General features: G+C 53.0%; 1 protein-coding gene across 1 annotated transcript; it reads right to left on the minus strand.

The window, feature by feature from the left end:
- Positions 1-631: 631 nt before the first annotated feature.
- Crybg2 (crystallin beta-gamma domain containing 2) lies at positions 632-19,230 on the minus strand. The gene is made up of 19 exons (XM_005353083.3): positions 16,783-19,230; positions 16,220-16,267; positions 16,025-16,137; positions 15,749-15,878; positions 13,021-13,160; positions 11,282-11,408; positions 10,949-10,984; positions 10,510-10,646; positions 10,243-10,369; positions 9,829-9,968; positions 9,615-9,741; positions 9,181-9,213; positions 8,942-9,054; positions 5,567-5,696; positions 3,930-4,069; positions 3,524-3,647; positions 1,660-1,818; positions 869-1,028; positions 632-782 (listed from the first exon to the last, which is right to left on the minus strand). The coding sequence occupies exons 1-19, from the start codon at positions 19,228-19,230 to the stop codon at positions 694-696; spliced, it is 4,521 nt and encodes a 1,506-aa protein (XP_005353140.1). The 3' UTR covers positions 632-693.
- Between the last annotated feature and the right edge of the window lie 354 nt (positions 19,231-19,584).

Genomic DNA, 19,584 nt, shown 5'->3' on the forward strand with positions numbered 1-19,584 from the left:
ACTGGAGCTGGAAGAAGCAGGGAGGAGCCCAGGACAAGGCTTCTTGGGTGAAGACCCCCTCATCTCTCTTGCCATGCCCACTGTGGGCTCACACCCTGAACCCTGAAGCTCTCACCCGTGGACACATCTGTATTCCTAGAATACTTTCCTCTGCTTCCTCTATTTGGCCTGGCTAACTCCTTCCCTCCCCGTGTGTGTGTCAACTAGGGGTGCTTTTTCAAGTGGCACAGACCTCCGCTTCCATTCCGTAACACCCATCAGAAACCTGCACTGGAAAGCAACACAGAGAAACCCTGTCGAAAAAGAAAGAAAGAAAGAAAGAAAGAAAGAAAGAAAGAAGGAAGGAAGGAAGGAAGGAAGGAAGGAAGGAAGGAAGCTGCACTGGGATGGGATAGAGGGCTTTGGTTAATGGTTGTGCCCCGCCCCCACAGTCAGGGAGGCAGAATTGGCTGGCACACTAGTTACTCTGGTTCTGGAGCTCCCTCTGGTGGTAAGGGAAGGCTGTACAAAGAGAGAAGCCAACCTGGAGGGGGCCAGAAGGGTAACGGGGACCATCTCCCCCCCAAATCAAGGTGCAAAGACATGCCAACACCCTGCAGCGTGATAGAAAACAGCTGATGTTACAGCAAAGGATCTATAAAAAAACATTTCATTCCAACAAAAGCTTCCGGCAGGAAACGGGGTGAAACTGGTTCAAAGTACATAGACAGTCCAGATCTGGGAAGGCCTGTCCTTGGTTGGTTCCCACAGCACCACGTGGTCCCGGTCATAACCTCGGCCGCCTGAGGGGGAGATTCAGAGGTGGTCAGGGTGCTGGAGACAACGCTGTCTCCAGTCCCCTTTGGGTGCCCCCCCCAGTCTATGTTACCTTTCACGTCGAGGATCTGGCCTTCAAACATCTGGCTGCAGATGTGCCCCAATTCACTGATGCTCCAAGTTTGGCGTGGTAGGCGGCTCTCGGCCCAAAGTACTACTTTGGAGCCTGGGCTTGGAGGTCCAATCACCTGTAGGCTCATGGTGGGGGCCACCTGAGGCCCCAGAAGATCATTAGACATTGCATTCCCCACAGGAAATCTCCCAGCTCGAGCTTCAGACACTGGATTTTTGTTGCTTGTTTTGTCTTTGAGACAGTGTCTCACTATGTAGCCTTGGCTGGCCTGGAGCTTACAGACATCCAACTGCTTCTGCCTCCTGAGTGTGGGATTGAAGGCGTGTGCCACCATACCCAGCTCATAAACTGGTTTTGAATGCTGGCTATTACAACTGTAGCCCTAGGCAAGTCTCTTTATCCCTTTTAGATTTATTTATTTATTTTATGAGGGTTTTTCCTGAATGTAAATCTGTGTACCACATATATGCCTGGTGCCCACAGAGGTCAGGAGAGGGCATCAGATCCTCCAGAAATGGAGCTAGGGATGGCTATGAGGCATCATTTTTGTGCTGGGACCTGAACCCAGGTCCTCTGCAAAAACAAGTGCTTTTAGCTGCTGTGTCATTTCTTCAGCCCCAAATACTGGTTTTTGGAAGGTTTAACATGAGAAAAAGAAAAGAGGCTGCATTCTCTACTTCCTCCAGGCATCTTGGATCTAACTTCGCGGGGACTTCCTACAGTAGTGTGGCAAATCCGGAGCTCAGCAGAGCCGGCTCCGGAGTCTTTACCTGGTTCTTCAGCAGTCCCTCTTCATAGTACCAGACGCAGCTGCCCCCAGCTCGGGGCTCAGAGACCACCACACGGCCTGCTTTCATGTCCTCCACGCGATCAGGCACTGCCAGGAACCCCCCTAGCGCCGCATTCCAGAGGCGGAAGTAGGCTCGGCGCTGCGGACAAGGAAAGGCTGACAGTCTGCAGCCCGGGGTGCCCACCACCCTCAACCCTGGGCCCTCTAGAAGACCCACATCCCCAAACTCTCCCTGCCTCCAAACTTTTCCTGACCCTGCTTCTAAATCACACCTTCTTTGGAGCCTGTCCTGGAACTAGCTCTGTAGACCAGGCTGGTCTCAAACTCACAGAGATCCGCCTGCCTCTGCCTCCCGAGTGCTGGGATTAAAGGTGTGTGCCACCATCGCACCTTCTTTATATACCCATCCTGAGGGCACATGCATAGCACACGTGCCCAGTTCTGTGACCATAGATACCTACACACGTGTCTAGGGTTCCTGGCCTATACACCCACAGTCCACAAGGTGGCACAGTTTACAGAAAGCACAAACAATTCCACAGGTCCATGCAGTCATCACATTCCCAAATCATAATTGACACAAAGATCCCCCCAGTCTGTTCAGTACTAAGAACCTATGCTTGCTACAGGTACAGCTAATCGTAATAATACAAATGCACGCATGCACACACACATATACACATGTGAGCATTCGTGCGCACACACAAGAGAAATGCATGCATGCATGTATGCTGAAGCTAAAGAGAAATGCATGCATGCATACATGCTGAAGCTAAAGAGAAATGCAGTGATACCAGAGAGATCAGAACGGGCTCGGCCAGCAGCGGCAGGGCCTTCGTTAGAGGGGACAGTCATGGAAACAACGAGGAAAGCCCTAGGTGTCATCTGTGGAGTGCTTCCCACTAGCGTGTCACTCAAGGGTTCTGCAGTCATGGGCCCTCAACCAAGTCAGGACTGTTCCCATTCCCTCAGTTTATAGATGAGGAAATGGCCGAGCATGGTGGCGGACGCCTGTAATCCCAGCACTCGGGAGGCAGAGGCCCGCGGGTCTCTGTGAGTTTGGGGCTAGCCTGGCCTACATAGAGAGTTGCAGGCCAGCAAGAATTATATAGACATAATGAGGCCCTGCCTTAATATTTAGGTGTACACACACACACACACACACACACACACACACGGAAACCAAGATCCCTGAGGGGCAGCGCTTGCCCAAGATTGCAAATAAACTCCTTGTCCATTTCCCTGGACCTTTATTTCCCCCACTGCCATGAGAGTCTATGAACAGAGAGACTACACACATGCCCTTGTACATGGATGTATATATTCACAAGGCTATTGGGCAGAGGTGTGAGCAGGCACACATACACATGCCCATGTCCATACGCACAAAAACATACAAATCACCTCCAGAGTACTTAGATGCATGACTTCAAATGATGTAGGCACAAACATACTCTTAGACGGGCACATGTATATGTGTGTATACACACATACACGCAGGCTAGTGCCCTAGAACTGTATGTATGCAGAAATGAAGCCAACTTCTGGACAAGCAGGTATAGACATGCACCTCACGTGCAAGCTTCATGCTTCCCAAAGCCACGTGTGCCAACTGCTGGTATGTGGAGCGTGAGATGATTCTCAGCTTTGGGAGAATAAGTCTGCTGTATACACTGTATAGTCTTTTAGGACAAACATGAAGTTGATTTAGGGGGGACGATTGGGATGACGATACAGGAAGAAGCTAAGGACAAACTGTGGCAGAAGGACACAAACATCAAGCTTTGAAACACACAGATGTGAGACAGGCACACCCTGAAATGCTCACGCTGACTGCTACCTACCTGTTTGATGGGGTAGAGGGAGCCCACCCTCTGGGTGCCGCTGTAGGTCAGCCAGTTGGTGATCTCGCAGCTACTTACTAGCCACTGTCGTCCCCGGAAGTCACTGTGCTCACACACCACCCAGCTGCACCCGGCAGATGCCAGAGACACAGAGGGATGCACACAGACAGACAGACAGAGAGGACAAGGCACAGGTGTTAGAAGAACCTCAGCGTCCTCTTCCCTCACACAGGATGAGGGCCCTCTGGGGGAGGAGGCTAATGGGCAGATTTGGGGTTTTCAGGACCCAGCATCCATCCAAGCCCTGAGACCCTCAGTCCACACTGCTCCCTCCTTCCTGGCCTGAAGTGAGGTCCCCAGCCCACCACTCACCCAGTCCAGCTAGGAGCCCCGCCCCCACACTCACACGCCACCCTTGACGCGCACAGACAGCACGTGGTTGTTGAAGCCCTGGGCCTGTAGGCTTCGCACCTCCCCGGTCAACTCGATCTCCTTGCCCTCGAAGCACTCCAGGCCGAAGAGGGACAGGGAAGGCTCTGAAAAGTGCTGGGGCCGAAGAAAGAGAAGAGGTCATGACCAGAGCCCAGCGCAGCTATCTTACAGTCCCAACGCTTTGTGCCCAGGCCTGCAGGCCTCCGAGTTTCTGAGGACATTTACAATCAGCAAGGTCCCCAGAGTTTCAGCCCCAGCCTGTGACAGACTGGCACCAGCTCAGCTCAAAATCCTCTCTGAGCCGGGCGGTGGTGGCGCAAGCCTTTAATCCCAGCACTCGGGAGGCAGAGGCAGGCGGATCTCTGTGAGTTCGAGACCAGCCTGGTCTACAAGAGCTAGTTCCAGGACAGGCTCCAAAACCACAGAGAAACCCTGTCTCGAGAAACCACAAAAAAAAAAAAAAAAAAAAAATCCTCTCTGAAACATTTCTTGCATGGATTATCTTAGTTGTGTTCTTGAACAGGGACCTACTAAATTGTTCAGACTAGACCGGAACTCACCGTGCAGCACAGGCCTTGGCTCCTGAGTGCTGGGACTGCAGATGTGTGCCGCTGTGCCTGGCTCAGACAGCTGGCACCGCTAAGAACTAACGGCCAGGCTGGAAACCTGGGGGCTCATTCGGCATCATCTCCGGTTGACGTCATCCCAATGATGAGAACTAATAATCACATCTATGCATAACCGCCCACCTTTATTTGTGACTCACTGCAGGCCAGCTCCTCGGGAGAGCACTTTGTCCAATCTCATCCTAGCTCCTTACCGCCCCTAAGGGACAGATGCTATCATGACCCCTGTTTAGCAGAGATGGCCCTGAGGCTGTAGAAGGTAAGACAGATGCCTTGAGGCCCCAGATCTGCGCTCCCGCCCAGGTCTAAGTTAACTGTCCCCAGAGCCCAGTGTACTGGTGGGAAGGGGCTCAAGCTGTAGAGCCAGGCAGCCTGGCGGGAACAGCTGCTGTCTGTCCTAGCTGTGCAACCTGGAGCAAATCAGAGTGCCTCTGGGACTTAATTTCCACATCGAGTAATGACAACGAGCCTCACAAAGCTTTGGAAAGGGCCACCCAGCGAATGTCAGCATCACCCAGTCAGGCTCCTGGTCTCCACAGACACTGCCACCATCATAGTGTAGACGTGGCTTCTGTCAGGCTCCTCCCAGGAACAGCAGTCACCTCTATTATGGGTCACCGAGGCAGCCTCCCCCTACCTTGCCCCTCCCACCTCTCCTCTGCAGAGCCATCTTCCCAGATGACCCTGATAGCCCTCTCTGAACGGGGAAACACCTGGGCAAAAGCTGTCCCTGCCTCTAACTGTGAGTGTCAGTCTCTCCCACCCCAGCACTGCCTCTGATCTGGATCCACACTCCACACTGCCACCTTTATAGGTCCAGGGTCTAATTAAGTTTGGTGCCTCTGGACTATTTCAGCAAACGATCAATAAACGCCTGGTCAGCTGAGCCGCTTTAGGAGCCTCAGAATTAAGGAGGAGTCTGGAAGGTGGAATGCGAGACAGGGCTCTGCCTCTCTGGCTACTCGGGACAGAATGGGGAACTCACCAAGGGAACCTTCTGGAGAGAGCCCAGGACCGTGGAGGCCAGGCAGCCCATAGCTGTGAGAGTGGGGAACTCTCCCTCTGACACAATGTGCTGGTCGGCCTCAAAGTTCTTCTCCTCAAACAGGACCCAGCTGGAAGAGAACAGATACAGGAAGGTGACACTAGAGCCCAGGAACCCTGAGAGTCCACAGTGCGTGTGGACTTGATGGTGTTCCTCTAATCCAGGAGGGGTCCAGGTGGACAGGCACTGCAGCAGCAGGGACTGAGGTAGGGGAAAAGGAAGAAAGAGAGAGAATAAAGCTACCGGAGCCGGGCATAGAGGCGCACTAATGAAAGCAGAGGCAGGTCGGTCTCTGCGTGTGAAGCCAGTCTGGGCTACATAGCGAGTTCTGAGCCAGCCAGGCTACATGGGGAAGCCTTGTCTCAACAGAAACAGTCGGGCCGTGGTGATGCACGCCTTTAATCCCAGCACTCGGGAGGTGCAGAGGCAGGTGGGTCTCTGTGAGTTGGAGGCCAGTCTGGTCTACAAAGTGAGTTCCAGGACAGCCAGGGCTGTAACACAGAGAAACCATCTTGAAAAACCAACCAACCAAACAAACAAACAAAAAAGCCAAAAACCTACTAAGTTCCTAGCCGCTGTGGTGTTTGTGTGTGTTCTCTAAAGTGAGGCCAGGCTGTAAGACACCTCTTATCTCCATGTCTTCAGGTAGATAAATTCATTTAGTATATAAGCCTTGAGTGGTGAAGCCAAGGTTTGTCTTCTGACCTCGGGGCCTTGGCCATCAGGCCCAAACCAGTTGGCAAGCCTCCTTTCCCAAGCCTTCTTCCTCCTGCTTTCTTCTGCATACTGAACTGTATCTCATCAGGTAAAACTATTCAAGTTATTTGCATTAACTAATTACTTTATTTACTGGGACAGGGTCTCACTATGTAGCTCTGGCTATCCTATACCTCACTTTGTCGATCAGGCTGGCCTCGAACTCAGTGACCCTGCCTCCTCAAGCTCTGAGATTAAAGGTATGCACTACCACGCCTGCATATGAGCATGAATTTATAATCTTAAAAAGACTCTAGAAAAAAACCAACAACAATGTAGAATTAGGACTTGGGTATGTAGCTCACTGGTAGGATGCAGGCCTAGTGTATATGAGGCCCTGGGATCAAACTTCACCCTTGCAAACAAACACATGAAGAGTTCCTAAAAATTAAAATATTAATCTAACTATATACCAGGTTTATAATATAATCACAGACAAAAATGATTATTTCAGGGGCCAAAGAGATGGCTCAGAGGTTGAAAGCACTGGCTGCTCTTGCAGAGGGTCTGGGTTTGGTTGTCAGCACCCACAGGGTTGGCTCACAACTGCCTGTAACACCAGTTCCAGGGCATTTGACACCCTTTTCTCATCCCACAGACACTGCATGCACAGGGTACACATACATTAACATACAAGCAGGCAAAATATTCAAACACATACAATAAAAATAGGTGTTCTTTTTCGGAGATGCAGACCTAACCTGGGGCCTTGCATTTCCTATGCAAGCACTCTACCACTGGATAAATCCCCAAACCCCAAAATAAATCATTTTTAATAAGATTATTTTACACTTCTTTCAGATCTTCTTTTTCCCACGGGTTCCGGGGTGGCCTCAAACTCACAACACAGGCAAAGGTGCTCCTGAGCTCTTGCTTCCACTCTCCGAGTGCTGGGGTTAATGTCGTGTGACCACGCCCAGCTCTGTCTGCTGGTTTTTGATTTTGAGCCCAGGCTGGCTTCACAGGCATGACCCTGCTACCTCAGCTCAGCCTCTGAGTGCCGGGGACTAAAGGGACACCCTACTATATGGGCCTCAAGTTTCTTTAAAAGGTAGCTTTTTGACAAAAAGGGCTCCTTGTGGTTATTTTTGTCCTCAGTTTTTCTTACACCTACACAGTTTGGAACAGTAAAAAAACCTACCTTTGAAAGAAATCTGAAGCCCATATAGTAGAACCGCAAGGAACCCCCGTAGCACTCATTGGCTCCACTCTGGAGCAATAAGAACATTATAATTTTGAAGCACTTAGCATGCAGATTATAATGCATTATTGGAGGTGTGGCCTTGTTGGAGAAAATGTGTCACTGGGGAGTGGGCTTTGAGGTTTCAAACGCTCAAACTAGGCCTAGTGGATCACGGTCTCTTCCTGCTGCCTGCAGATCCAGATGCAGAACTCTGGGCTACCTCTCCAGCACCATGTCTGCCTGTGTGCTGCCATGCTTCCTGCCATGATGATACTAAACCTCTGAACTGTAAGCCAGCCCCAATTAAATGTTTCCTTTATAAGATTTGCTTCGGTCATAGTGTCTCTTCACAGCAATAGAAACCCTAACTATGACAGCCACCATGCATATGCCTGGTGACCTCAGAGGTCAGAAGAGGGCATTGGGTTCCCTAGAAATGGAGTCACAGACATGCTAAGAACAGAACCCAGGTTCTCTACAATAGCAACCAGTGCTCTTAACCACTTGAGCCATCTTTCCAGCCTCCATTTTTATCATTTTTAATTATGTGTGTATGTGTGTGGAAAGGAGGCAGGGGAATGAGCATGTTAGTGTAGGTGCCTGAGGAGGCCAGAGGCCTCCAGTCTCCTGGAACTAGAGTTACAGATGGTTGTGAGCCACCAGACAAGGGTACTAGGAATCAAACTTGGGTCCTCTGCAAATACAGCAAGTGCTCTTAACTAACGAGCCATCTCTCCAGCCCTGAAAGTTTCTGAAATTTTGGAAATGAGTCAGAATGTCTTCAAGTGTTTGTGTGTGTGTGTGTGTGTGTGTGTGTGTGTGTATGTGTGTAAGAGACAGTGTGTGCCCCACTGTACTCAGGTGAAGGTCAGAGGACTTTCAGAGTTCGATTCTCTCCTTCCACTCTGGGATGGATCCTGGGGTTGAACTTAGGCAATCACATTTGCACGGCTATGGTGTTGACTCACTGACCTATCTCTCCAGCCTCAGATTTCTTTAAGTACAGTTATAAACGGAACACATTTCTGCTGCTAAGACAGGGTCTCATGCAGCTCAAGCTGTCCTTGAACCCCCGATGTAACTGAACTAAGGTTAGCTTTAAACTGACCTTCCTGCCTCTACCTCCCAAATGTTGAGATTATAAGCATACACCCTTTGTTCAGTTGGGATTCTCTCCAGAGTTATATTTTGTATTAAAATGTTATTATATTTGTTTTAAAGTTGAATGACTCAGGACATAACAGTTAATCTGAAGGAAGAAAATCATCTGAAAGGTGTTATCCTTTGACCCCCACCCCTTACTCACTCAACCCCTACCCCATCCCCATCCCCGGCCTCTCCCAGCACTCCACGCTCCACCCCCTCCTTCTGCTCACCTGCCACCATGGACCCGGCACGACTGAGGATGGAAAGAAGCGGGCAGAGAGGCCTGGTCATCCTCAAAGGAAATGTGGTCGCCCAGGAAGTTGGGGCCTGAGAAAAGCTGAATCTGGAGACAGAGAGGTGAAGAGGTAAGAGTAAAGGGGTAAGGGGTGGGGCAGGAGGAAGGGCCAAGGGAAGAGATCTTTGCCCTCTTGTGAAGATCCCATCAGATCCCGCGCAGCTGCCTCCTTACCTTCGAGACGAAATGAAGATCGCTCTCTCCAACCTGCAGGGAGAGATCAATGCTGTGACTGAAGGATGAGGCCAACCTCAAGCCTCTGCCCCTGAGCTTCAAAACCCTTGCGGCGGTCCAGCTGTCCAGCAGCTACAAGCTCCAATTCCTCCAGAAGCCCCGCCACCAAGAGCTCTGGCCCTCCTCGCCCCGCTCCCTCTGGGTGACACAGCTTGACCCTCCCACCACCTAGGTTAGTCCAGCAGGTCTAAGCCCACCCATCTCCACCCTCAATGCCCCTCCTACCCTCCTCCCTCCTTTTCTCCCCGCTCCCCCCCACCCCTGCCACGCCCGTCCTCTGTCCAGCCTTGCGAAGCCGTCTGGGCTTGCCAGTCTGGCCCCGCCCACCATCTTGGCCCCGCCTCCGAGGCGACGCCCACCTCTCAGGCACACACCTGCACAACGGGTTGAAGGGAGCCAAGGGCGCTGTTACCGGAGCCCCAGTCGTCGCAGTTGCGGTACACACCCTTCTCCAGGATGTACTGTTCACCGGAGAAGCCCACCTGCTCGTAGGCCACCCACCTGCAGGAAGGGCGTGACTTGGGTCGGCGAGGGCGGGGTCGGCACTGCGCCTGGACCCGCCCTGCGCCTGGGGCGGGGATTACTCACACGCCGCTGAGCACGTGGATGGCTTGCGTGCTGGGTCCGTGCTGAGCTAGCTCCACGTCTGGCATAGCGGAACTCACCTCCACGTAGTGCCCCTGGAAGTCCGTGTCCTCAAACAGCACCACGGCCGGGTCTCCAAAGTCCTGGGCCCCCAGAGACAGTCAGGTTTCTCCCGTACACTGATGCTAACCCGTGAGAGTGCCCAGACCCCAAGGAAGCAGCCCACCCTGGGGATTAGGTGGGAGGTGCCGGTGTGTTCTGGGGAAGAGCCGCCAAAGGGAGAGAGACGAGCTCTAGGGTGGGTGAGGGGCACCATGCGAGGAAGAACAGGCAGAGGGATGCATATTCTTCCCTTAGATTGTGCTGGGGAAGTTGGGGTGTTGCCAGACAGAAAGATAGCCAATTGCTCCTGCTCACCGTCCGGATGACCCGCAGGGAAGTCAGGAACTCATCATAGCCTCCCCAATGTGACCAGTCAGCATATTCGCCCTCTTCCAGCAGGTACTGGTGGCCCCGGAAGCCCTCCTTCTCGTAGCCTACCCAGCTGGGGGAAGGGGAAAGATGAGCCAAGACACCCATGAATAAGATAATACATGCTACACCAGACAGCCTAAGTCACTCTCCACCCTCAAGGGGAAAGCCTGTAGGGACAGGGGAGATAGGAGAAATCTCTAAAGTCCTTACCAGCCCCCAAGGATCCGCAGGGACCCCACAGAGGTCAGCTGGGGGCTCCGGCTATCCTCTGGCTGCCGAAGGTTGTAGATGTCTCTGCTCACTTCCCAGCTCTGCCCCTGAAAATCTGGGGCCTCATATACCACAGCCTGGAAGAAAGAATGTCAGGGTGACAGATGTCATCTGGACCAGACCCAGAGAGACTGGCTTTCTAGGAATGGCTCTATACAACACCAGCCTGAAGTCCCCCCACCCTCCCTTGGAGCACTGTGGCCTGTCTACTCTGACCTCTGACCTGATTCACACACCAAAGCCAGTGCCCAGAGAGTCCATCAGGCCTGCCCTTCTAGGCCGAGTTCTGCCCCCCCACAGGGTCCTTATCTCCTGTCCAGGCTTCAGTGACCATCCCTCAGATACACCAAATACCCTTTGACCCTGAGTGTTCCCTTACCTTGGGCTCCCCTGGCTTCTCCACACTCGGGCAGCCCTGCAAAGGAGACATGGCTGAAATGCTAGTCCAGAGGTGTGTACAGACAGATGAGGCTGGAGACTTAGGGTTTTCTCAATCCTAAGACTCCTAAAAATTGCAGGCCCGTATCTTCCCGCATCCCACACCTTGGGCTAATCCCCCTTCTCCTCTAGTCCAGGTCCCAATAGGAGCTCTGGGGCACCAAGTCTCTAGGGAATTGATCTATGGTTACTCCCCATCTTCTGCCCGCAGAATTGGGGCCACCCCACAGGGGAGTATAGACAGAGTGGCTTGTGGGTGTCCCCCACTCCTTACCAGTTTCATGGGCTTTAGTGAACCTACACTGGGGCCTGATGTACCCCAGGCTTCCAAGGTAGGGTATTCTCCAGGCTCTAGGATATAGGGAGTGTCTTCAAAGAATGGTTTGGGGTATAACAGCCACCTGGGGGAGGGGGACAGAAGAGAAGCCACTGAACTTGGGACACAGACATGGAATGGTAGGGTAGGTTCAGAGGGGAGGAAGAGCTTTTGAGGGGGGCTTGCACAGCTATGTTAGAGAAGACATCCCAATCCTTTCTCCATTCTAGAACAGCCTGCCCTTAGTACCCCTTCCTGTGCCCGCCCTCTCCAAATTACACGAGGAAGTTAGAGTTACACACGTACCTGCTTCAAACCCCTACTCTAATCAGCCTTCCAGGAAAGCCTAGCTACCCACAGGCCTGCAATCTTCCTCCCTTGGTGCCTCCTGTCTTCCCGTCACTGTTTACGCTGTACACACTGGCCAGGCTGGATTTCTGTAGTCTGATCCAGGGGATGGGACCCAGCATCTCATGCTTGCTCAAAGTGTACACTCTACCACCGAATAACTCCTAGTCCCAGGCCAAGCTTGGGGTTTTGTTTGTTTGTTTGGTTTTCAAGGTGGCCTTGAAATTCCCGCAATCCTCCTGCCTCCACTTCCCAAGTGCTGGGATTACACACATACACACACACAGACACACACACAGAGACACGCACAGACACACAGACACACACACAGAGACACACACACAGACACACACACAGACACAGAGACACACACACACAGAGACACGCACAGACACACAGACACAGACACACACACAGAGACACACACACAGACACACACACAGAGACACACACACAGAGACACACACACACACAGAGACACACACACACAGACACACACACACAGAGACACGCACAGACACACAGACACACACACACATGCACAGACACACAGACACACACACACAGACACACACACACAGACACACACACAGAGACACAGACACACAGACACACACACACAGAGACACGCACAGACACACACACACACAGAGACACGCACAGACACACAGACACACACACACACACACAGAGACACACACACACAGACACACACAGACACGTTGGAGATGTAGTCCTTTTCAGACTCCCTTTTCACATGACCTTCCCTCTTCCAGACTCCTCCTCCAGTTATACAGAGGACAGATACTTAAGCTTTGTGACACCAGGGTTACAGAGCATACAGAGACCATACCACTCTGAATGTGCCAGACCACGTCAACAGAACATACAAATTCCTGTCCTCTTGTGGTTTAGCTTCTCGGCTAGCTCATCCCAACTGAGGCACCACTTCCTCCAGGAAGGCTTCTTTGACTACACTCACCTCCACTTCTTCAGCTGGTTGACTTTAGCATGTCCCTGCAACCCTGTGCCCCCTCCATTCCAGAACACTCTAGGTGCTATTGTTGGCTGTTTACATGCCTGTCCCCACCAGAAGAGTAACGGTTTTTGTTTTGTTTTTCTGTTTTCTTCTGTTTGAGACAGTCTCATGGTCTGTAGACCAGGCTGGCCTAAAACTCATAGAGATCCACCTGTCTCTGCCTCCCAAGTGCTGGGATTAAAGGCGTGTGCCTCTGAATGCAGGCCTCAGACTGAATGCCTTTGAGAAGTGAACTGTCTATCCTGTCTGTTCTGTGTCCCCAGCTCTTGGTACAGTGAATGTCCAGGGATCCCAGAATAGCCAGACTCACAGTCCTGCAGAGACAGTGGCAGATGCCACCTGTAGGGGTCTCTCTAGACCTTGAGAGTCTTTCAAGTCCCCTGTCAGCATCACTTGGTTGCCCTTGAGGCCCTCCTCAGAGAACAGGCTGATCCCCGGGGTGCGGTAGTCCTGTGGAGGGAGAAGGGGAGATGTTGAAGGCTTCTCTGACCCACCTGTGTCCCAGGGCCTCCAGTCTGGCGGGGCTCCCGGGGGCTCTACAAAAGCCCAGTTGGTCGTGTTCTTAGAACCCAGAGGGAGTGTCCTCCACAAGGCCAGCCAGCCTCTAACCCTGGACCAAAGTTCTCACTGGTAACTTGTGGACTTCTGGAACCCAAAACCAAAGTCCCCAGAACCTGCAGAGTGTCAAGGTTGTCCCCTCTCTAGGTGGCTGACTTCCCACTTGCTGAAGGGAGCAAGATGGACAGGCACTTCCTGATTCTGCTTTGATGTACAGTTCTGACCTCTATCCAGACTGGCTTTTTGTTACTGTTCACGTGGGTGCTGTGTCTATAATCCACGCCCTTGCAAGGGCTAGGCAAGGTCTCCGCCACACCCCATGCTTGCTCTAGGGTGGCTTTTTTTCTTTTTCTCAAGGTTTCATATAGTCCAGGCTAGCCTCGAATTCACAATGTAGCCAATGTTGATCTTAAACTTTTTATTTTTAAATTAAATTTATTTGTTTGGGTTTTTTTGGGGGAGGGGTGAGGGAACACAAGCATACCACAACAGGTGTTTGTAGGTCAAAGGACAACTTGTTGGAATTGGTTCTCTCCTTTACCAGGTGGGTCCAAGAGATCAAACTCAGATTGTCAGTTCCAGTGACAAAGTCACTGGGTCATCTCAGCAGCCCCAACCTTCAGCTTCTTATTCCCCTGCCTCGACCTCCTGGACGCCGGGGTTCCAGGCGTGTAGCACTATGTCTGGTTTTACGTAGTGGTGGGGAATCCAAACCAGGATTCGCATAGCTTGGCAAGCACTCTACCAAACGAGCCTGCTCGCCCACTCCATAGCCAGCCTGGTCTTGGCTGTCTCACGCCGCATGGCGGCAGGGTTCTGTGCATTGTCTTTCTCCCTCCCTGGGATCGCTTTTCCTTGCTCACTCATTCGTCAGATGATAAATCATCTGGATTGTGCTAAGGCCTTATTCTACCTAAATAGGATCATTTAGTCCCTCAGGAGAAGTTCTCCACATAGAAACATGCAGGAAGGTGAAGCTCAGCAAAGCTAAGCAGACTTGCCCAGGATCACACAGCCTGTAAGCAATGGAGCCCAGAGCAGAGAAGGGTCATTTTTGGCTTAGTGTCGCAACCCAGCACCTCCCACATGCCTGGCACACAGTAGGTGCCAACTCAGGGCTGAATGATTCAGATGGTCCCAGCACTGTGTAACCTCAGAGCTCTTGTTTCCCTCCTGTGTCTCATGCCCTCCTACACAGGGATGAATTCACTGTGAGTGTCTCAGCACGAACTGCCCACCAACATGTTTGTATCAGTAGAGCCTTTGACAACAGCCACCCCTTTCTTCCAGCTCTCAACCTGTACTGGGTCCTCAGTTCCAGGACCTCATCACCCTTACCAGAGAGAGAACTCTGGGGTCAAGGGCTCATCTCACCAAAAACACTACTAGCTGGGTGCAACAGTGCATGCCTGGAATGCCAGCACCCGGGAGGTGAAGGCAGAGGACCAGGATTTCAAGACTAGCCTCAACGACGTGATGAGTGTGAGGCTAGCCTAGGCTGACATCAGACCATGCGTTTAAAAGAAGAAAAATGTCGCCAGGCATGGTGGCTTATGCCCATAAGCCTCTAAGCATAGCACTGGGGAGGCTGAGGCAGAAGGTTTGTTGTAAGTAAATTCTAGCTAAGTCTGGGCTCAGTGTGAGATCCTATCTCATACAAAACAAAACAAAAACCCACAAACAAACCACCAAGAGTCTGATGGGTTTTATTCCTAGCATTGCTCTGCATCTCTCTAGGAGTCAATATCTTTGTGTGTGTGTGTGTGTGGTTTTTTGAGACAGGGTTTCTCTGAAGCTTTGGAGCCTGTCCTGGAACTAGCTCTTGTAGACCAGGCTGGCCTCGAACTCACAGAGATCCGCCTACCTCTGCCTCCCAAGTGCTGAGATTAAACGCGTGCACCACCACCACTTGTCCGGATATAATTTTGTTAAATTCAGTATCAGTAGTTTATAAAGTCGTGCTATGAAAACAAACACAGGGCCTGGCACCTAGCCAGGATCTGAGAAATGTCTGTGGGATTGGCATGATGGCTCAGCATGTGACGTGCCTCTTTCCGAGCCTGAAGATCGGAGTTCACACTCCGGGACCCACATGGGGACCTTCTCAAGCTGTTGTTTGACTCATCCATGCTGGGGCACGTGGTTGCACACACACACACACACACACACACACAAATTAATAAAACTTTTAATTAAAAACACCGGAGAGGGAATGTCTGTGAACGAGTAAAGAAATAGGCTCATGGCACGTTGCCCAGAGCGGAGGGTGACTCTGGCCCATTTCGGCTGCTCTGACCTAATTTTGATCTAGCATCAGCTCACACCTCTTCAGCTTGCTTACCCAGGGGCAACCCCTACCTGCCCATCAACCTACACCCCCCCAAAACTTTCTTTCTTTCTCTCTCAGTGCCTCCAAGGAACGCAGAGATACTCCAAAATGACCCCCTTCTGACCTCTTCCCCAGGTACCTGACCACTCACCCACACAGCCCTCCTCAAGGAGCCGATGCCTTGGGTACTCCAAGTGGATGCCAGGGTGCTGATGTCCACATCCCCTTCAGGAAGAACCACCTTCTGGCCTTGGAACTCCGGCTGTTCGTATAGTATCCAACTGTGGACCCAGAGACCCCAGGGTCACAGGGCAGGAGGTTGCACCCAGAGTCTCTGAGTAGCCGATGGGGCTCCTACAGGCCTCACCACCTTCCTCACCCCGAGGTTCACAGCCAGGTCCCCCCTCCCTGGCCGCTCCCCACTTACCAGCCTCGCACCACCCTCACGGAGGCAACAGGGGTCCAGCCTGAGGTATCTGCAGTGTCTCCCCAGATTTCCCTGCTTCTGCCCTGGCAGCCAGGCTCTGAGAAGAGCATCACCTGGGAAAACACAGCAGGTGTCCTCAGGCCCTGTCACCAGGTACTGCCCCCTGCCAGCCTCCATTTGCCCCCATGTCCCTACCTTCCCAGGCCTGGTGTTCAGCTTGCCCTGAGTCTTCAGTGCTGGACTCTAGAACAGAGAGGGTGTCAGAGATCTTATGGGGTCACCACATCCCCCACACTGCTCTTCCAAGAATCCCATGTCCTGCTGCTGGCCTCCACCCCACAGAGATCACCACCATTGCTTCCAGCTCCTATGGCCTCACCACCCTGCCCTAGGAGCTGGGAGACATTCCTTCTCCAGCTTCTGGGCAGTGAGAACCAGCAAGCCTTTCGTGTTGTTTTGTTTTTCAAGACACGGTTTCTCTGTGAAACAGTGCTGGAACTCACTCTGTAGACCAGGCTGGCCTTGGACTCACAGAAATCGGCCTGTCTCTATATTCCGAGCCAGCAGGCCTTTTGGAATCTATATACTCCCACTATGCTATCACGGACACTGAGGCACCAAAGGATGTGCATTGCAGAGTTCAACTAAGCTCAGACGCAAGCCTCCTGCCTCGTGGGACCCGGCCTCCAAACACCACTCTCTCCAACCACGCAAGGGGAAGCCAGGTACCTCCCAAGCCCCTACAAGGTCTCACTCACCCACCCTTCCATGGGTTGGGAAGGTGCTGGCTTCTCTGGTGGTGGCCTTCCGCTGCAGAGCAGGGGTAACTGTCCAGGTACCTTCCTGACCCCTGGAGCTCCATGGGGTGGCAGAGCAGATAATTTTGAACCTAGTGGTTCCAGGGTAGGGATGTCCTTGTTGGCTGGCACCAGACTGCCAAAGAGAAGGCTGCCTCCAAGGCGGGAAGTAGGCCGGTTGCTGGGCTGAGGTCCGGGACCTTGATCTGCTGTATGCCTCTTCATCATCTCCAGAGGCGAGCAGGAGACCTTAGCAGGCTTGGGTGGGTCGGCATCCAGGGCGGGGCTGGGCCCTGCTTTCTCCTGCCTGCGCTGGAGTTTCTCATCATCGCTCAGGTAAGGGTTCTCCAGCTCCTCCTCCTCTTCCAGGGCAGGTTCCTCCTGGGGACTGGGTCTTGGAATGGATGGGCTCAGCTGATCCTCCTCAATGGCAGGCAGTGTGGCATACATGGCCAGGTAGGAGGAGCGGGGAGCTCGGGGCAGTCGGTGAGTTCGGAGGATCTCAGGGGGCTCCATGCTCCGCAAGGTATCCAGGAAAATCTCCAGGTCAGCAGTCAGGGCTGCTTCATCCTCCTCCCTAGATGGCTCTGCGGTGGCACTCCCCTCAGTGGGGCCTGGGGCGAACTGCGACTCCATGCTGGCCTTTGTTCCCACCAGCTTTGAGGCAGGAGAGCCTTCTAGACTGAGGGACACTTTGGCCTCTGAAGAAGATGGAGCCAGGGGCCTGGCAGGGCCTTCATTTGGGGTAGGTGATGAGGAAGAGTTCCCTTGAGAATCCTGGACAATTTCACCCTGTTTGGGGGTCTGGGGCATCGGGGCAGTGGGGCCTTCAGCTGTCTCTTTCCAAGGAAGGGGATGGGAAGGGCTATCTAAAGCGTCCTGGCCATCCTCCTTCTCGATGGAAGCACCTCCTTCTACACCCTGGACAACCTTGGCTGAACTGGAGGATGAGGCAGTGGAAGCAGCAGGGGCCTTTGCAACCTCTTTGGGGGTGTGGGAGTGGGCAGGAACACTAGGGCCCGGAAATACCTCTTTCTGAGTAAGAACAGAAACAGGCACATTTTCAGGGTCCTGAACAAACTTATTCTTTGGTGAAGCCGGAGCAGAAAGGCCTTGGGGACTAGGAACAGCTTTCCTCCTTACAGAGGATGGGCTAGGGGGCTGCTCAGGAACTGTAACCCCGCCCTTCGCCACAGGCAGAACAGGGTCCGTGGGGAGACCTGTAAGCTTCTCTTCCACAGAGGGCGGGAAATGAGGCATGGGCTGGGCTTTGAGGTGTGTGGATACCACTGGTTGCTCTGGAGGATGCACCAGGGAGGAGGCACGGGTCTGAGGCTTGGGAGAAGAGGGTGTTGGCAGGTGGTTATGAGAAGTCTCGTTGGGGAGCAGGACAGGACTGGAGGCTTCCTGCAGCCTTGAAGATTCCCCAGCTCTGGCATCTGAGACGCTGCCTTGGTCTTGGGCTGGGTGGGCTACAGGAACATCTAGGTTCTGAGTGCGATGATCGACCATGGAGATGCCTCCTGGGGTCAGGCTTGGGCTGTTCTTCAGTTCGGTTGTGCTAGTCTCAAGTGGCTGTCCCAGGGTTGTTCCCACTGTGCCACCTAGGGCTGAGCCCCTTGAGGTAAGTCCGGTGAGCCTTGGGATCCGGCTGGCAGGAGGGCTGCGCTCAGCCGGTACGAGGTTGCTTAGCAGTTCCAGGGCCTGGCTGCGGCTGGGTGCGTCCTCGGCTCTCGGGTTCACCACCACTGCCCGAATGGTTCGGGTCATGTTGCGGCCCCTCGGCAGGGTCTCGCCTGACATCGAGGGCCCCACATTCACAGAGCTGCTCACTCGGCGGTCCACTTGCCCTCCTACCACCGTAGTGGTGGTGGTGGTCCTCACTGTGCGAGTCACGCGCCATTCCTCACGGTTCCTTGAACCTACGCTCGTGACACCCACACTGGGATGGGGACTCGGCTCACGTGGCCCGGGCAAGGGCACCAATAGTTCAGTCCTAGCCATAGATCCCACGCCTGGTGGTTCAGTCCTGGGAGCCTGGGGGCCACCATCACCCCAATCCACAGCCTCCTGTATCCTCACCACTGGCCTTTTCTCCTTGGGAGGTGGAATATATTTCTTGGAAAAGATGGGCCCATGGCTTTGAAAATTCGTAGATCCAGGCTCCTCCCCAGGACCCTGGCAATTTATAGTCTCCTCTTCTTTCTTAACAAAGCCATTGACTTCTCTCCGGAAGCTATGCTCCAACATGTTCCCCTGAGGGGTTTCCATCCGAGCACCCGACACCAGGGAAACTTTGTGAAATCGGTGTCTGGTCTCTTCCTGGACAGGAGGCCGTTGGCGCCATGTCAGTGTGGCACTTACCACTCTGGCCTCAGCACCAGCTGGGGTCCCAACTCTCTCTTCCATGTTGGGCCCCAGCAAACCCTGAGATGTTCTTGTCACACTGTGGCCTGGCTCCCTGCGGAAGATAAAAAGGGAGAAAGGTGAGCAGAGGGAGGGATCCTCAAAATCACAAAGCAACTGCCAGGCCCAGACTGGACTGAGTACGCTTAGGAAAGTCACGTGACCTTTTGCCCATCTCACCACTTCCAAGTGATGCCCCCTGTTCAGGTCCCCAAAAGGCAAAGCTCAGGCCTGAGCCCAGAGGTGAGAAAGGGGATGAGTTATTCTGTAGACCAGGCTGGCCTGGAACTAGCTCTGTAGACCAGGCTGGCCTGGAACTAGCTCTGTAGACCAGGCTGGCCTGAAACTCCCAGAGAT

The sequence above is a fragment of the Microtus ochrogaster genome, chromosome 10 (genome assembly GCF_000317375.1).
Source record: "Microtus ochrogaster isolate Prairie Vole_2 chromosome 10, MicOch1.0, whole genome shotgun sequence".
In the NCBI taxonomy this organism is placed as follows: domain Eukaryota; kingdom Metazoa; phylum Chordata; class Mammalia; order Rodentia; family Cricetidae; genus Microtus; species Microtus ochrogaster.

Coding starts and splice junctions, on each gene's coding strand:
- Crybg2 (XM_005353083.3), bottom strand. CDS start 19,230: ATGGAAGAGAGAGTTGGGACCCCAGCTGGTGCTGAGGCCAGAGTGGTA. Junction 15,879..16,024: donor GTGAGGGTGGTGCGAGGCTG/GTAAGTGGGGAG, acceptor CTGGGTCCACAG/TTGGATACTATACGAACAGC. Junction 9,969..10,242: donor CCCTGCGGGTCATCCGGACG/GTGAGCAGGAGC, acceptor CTGGGGGCCCAG/GACTTTGGAGACCCGGCCGT.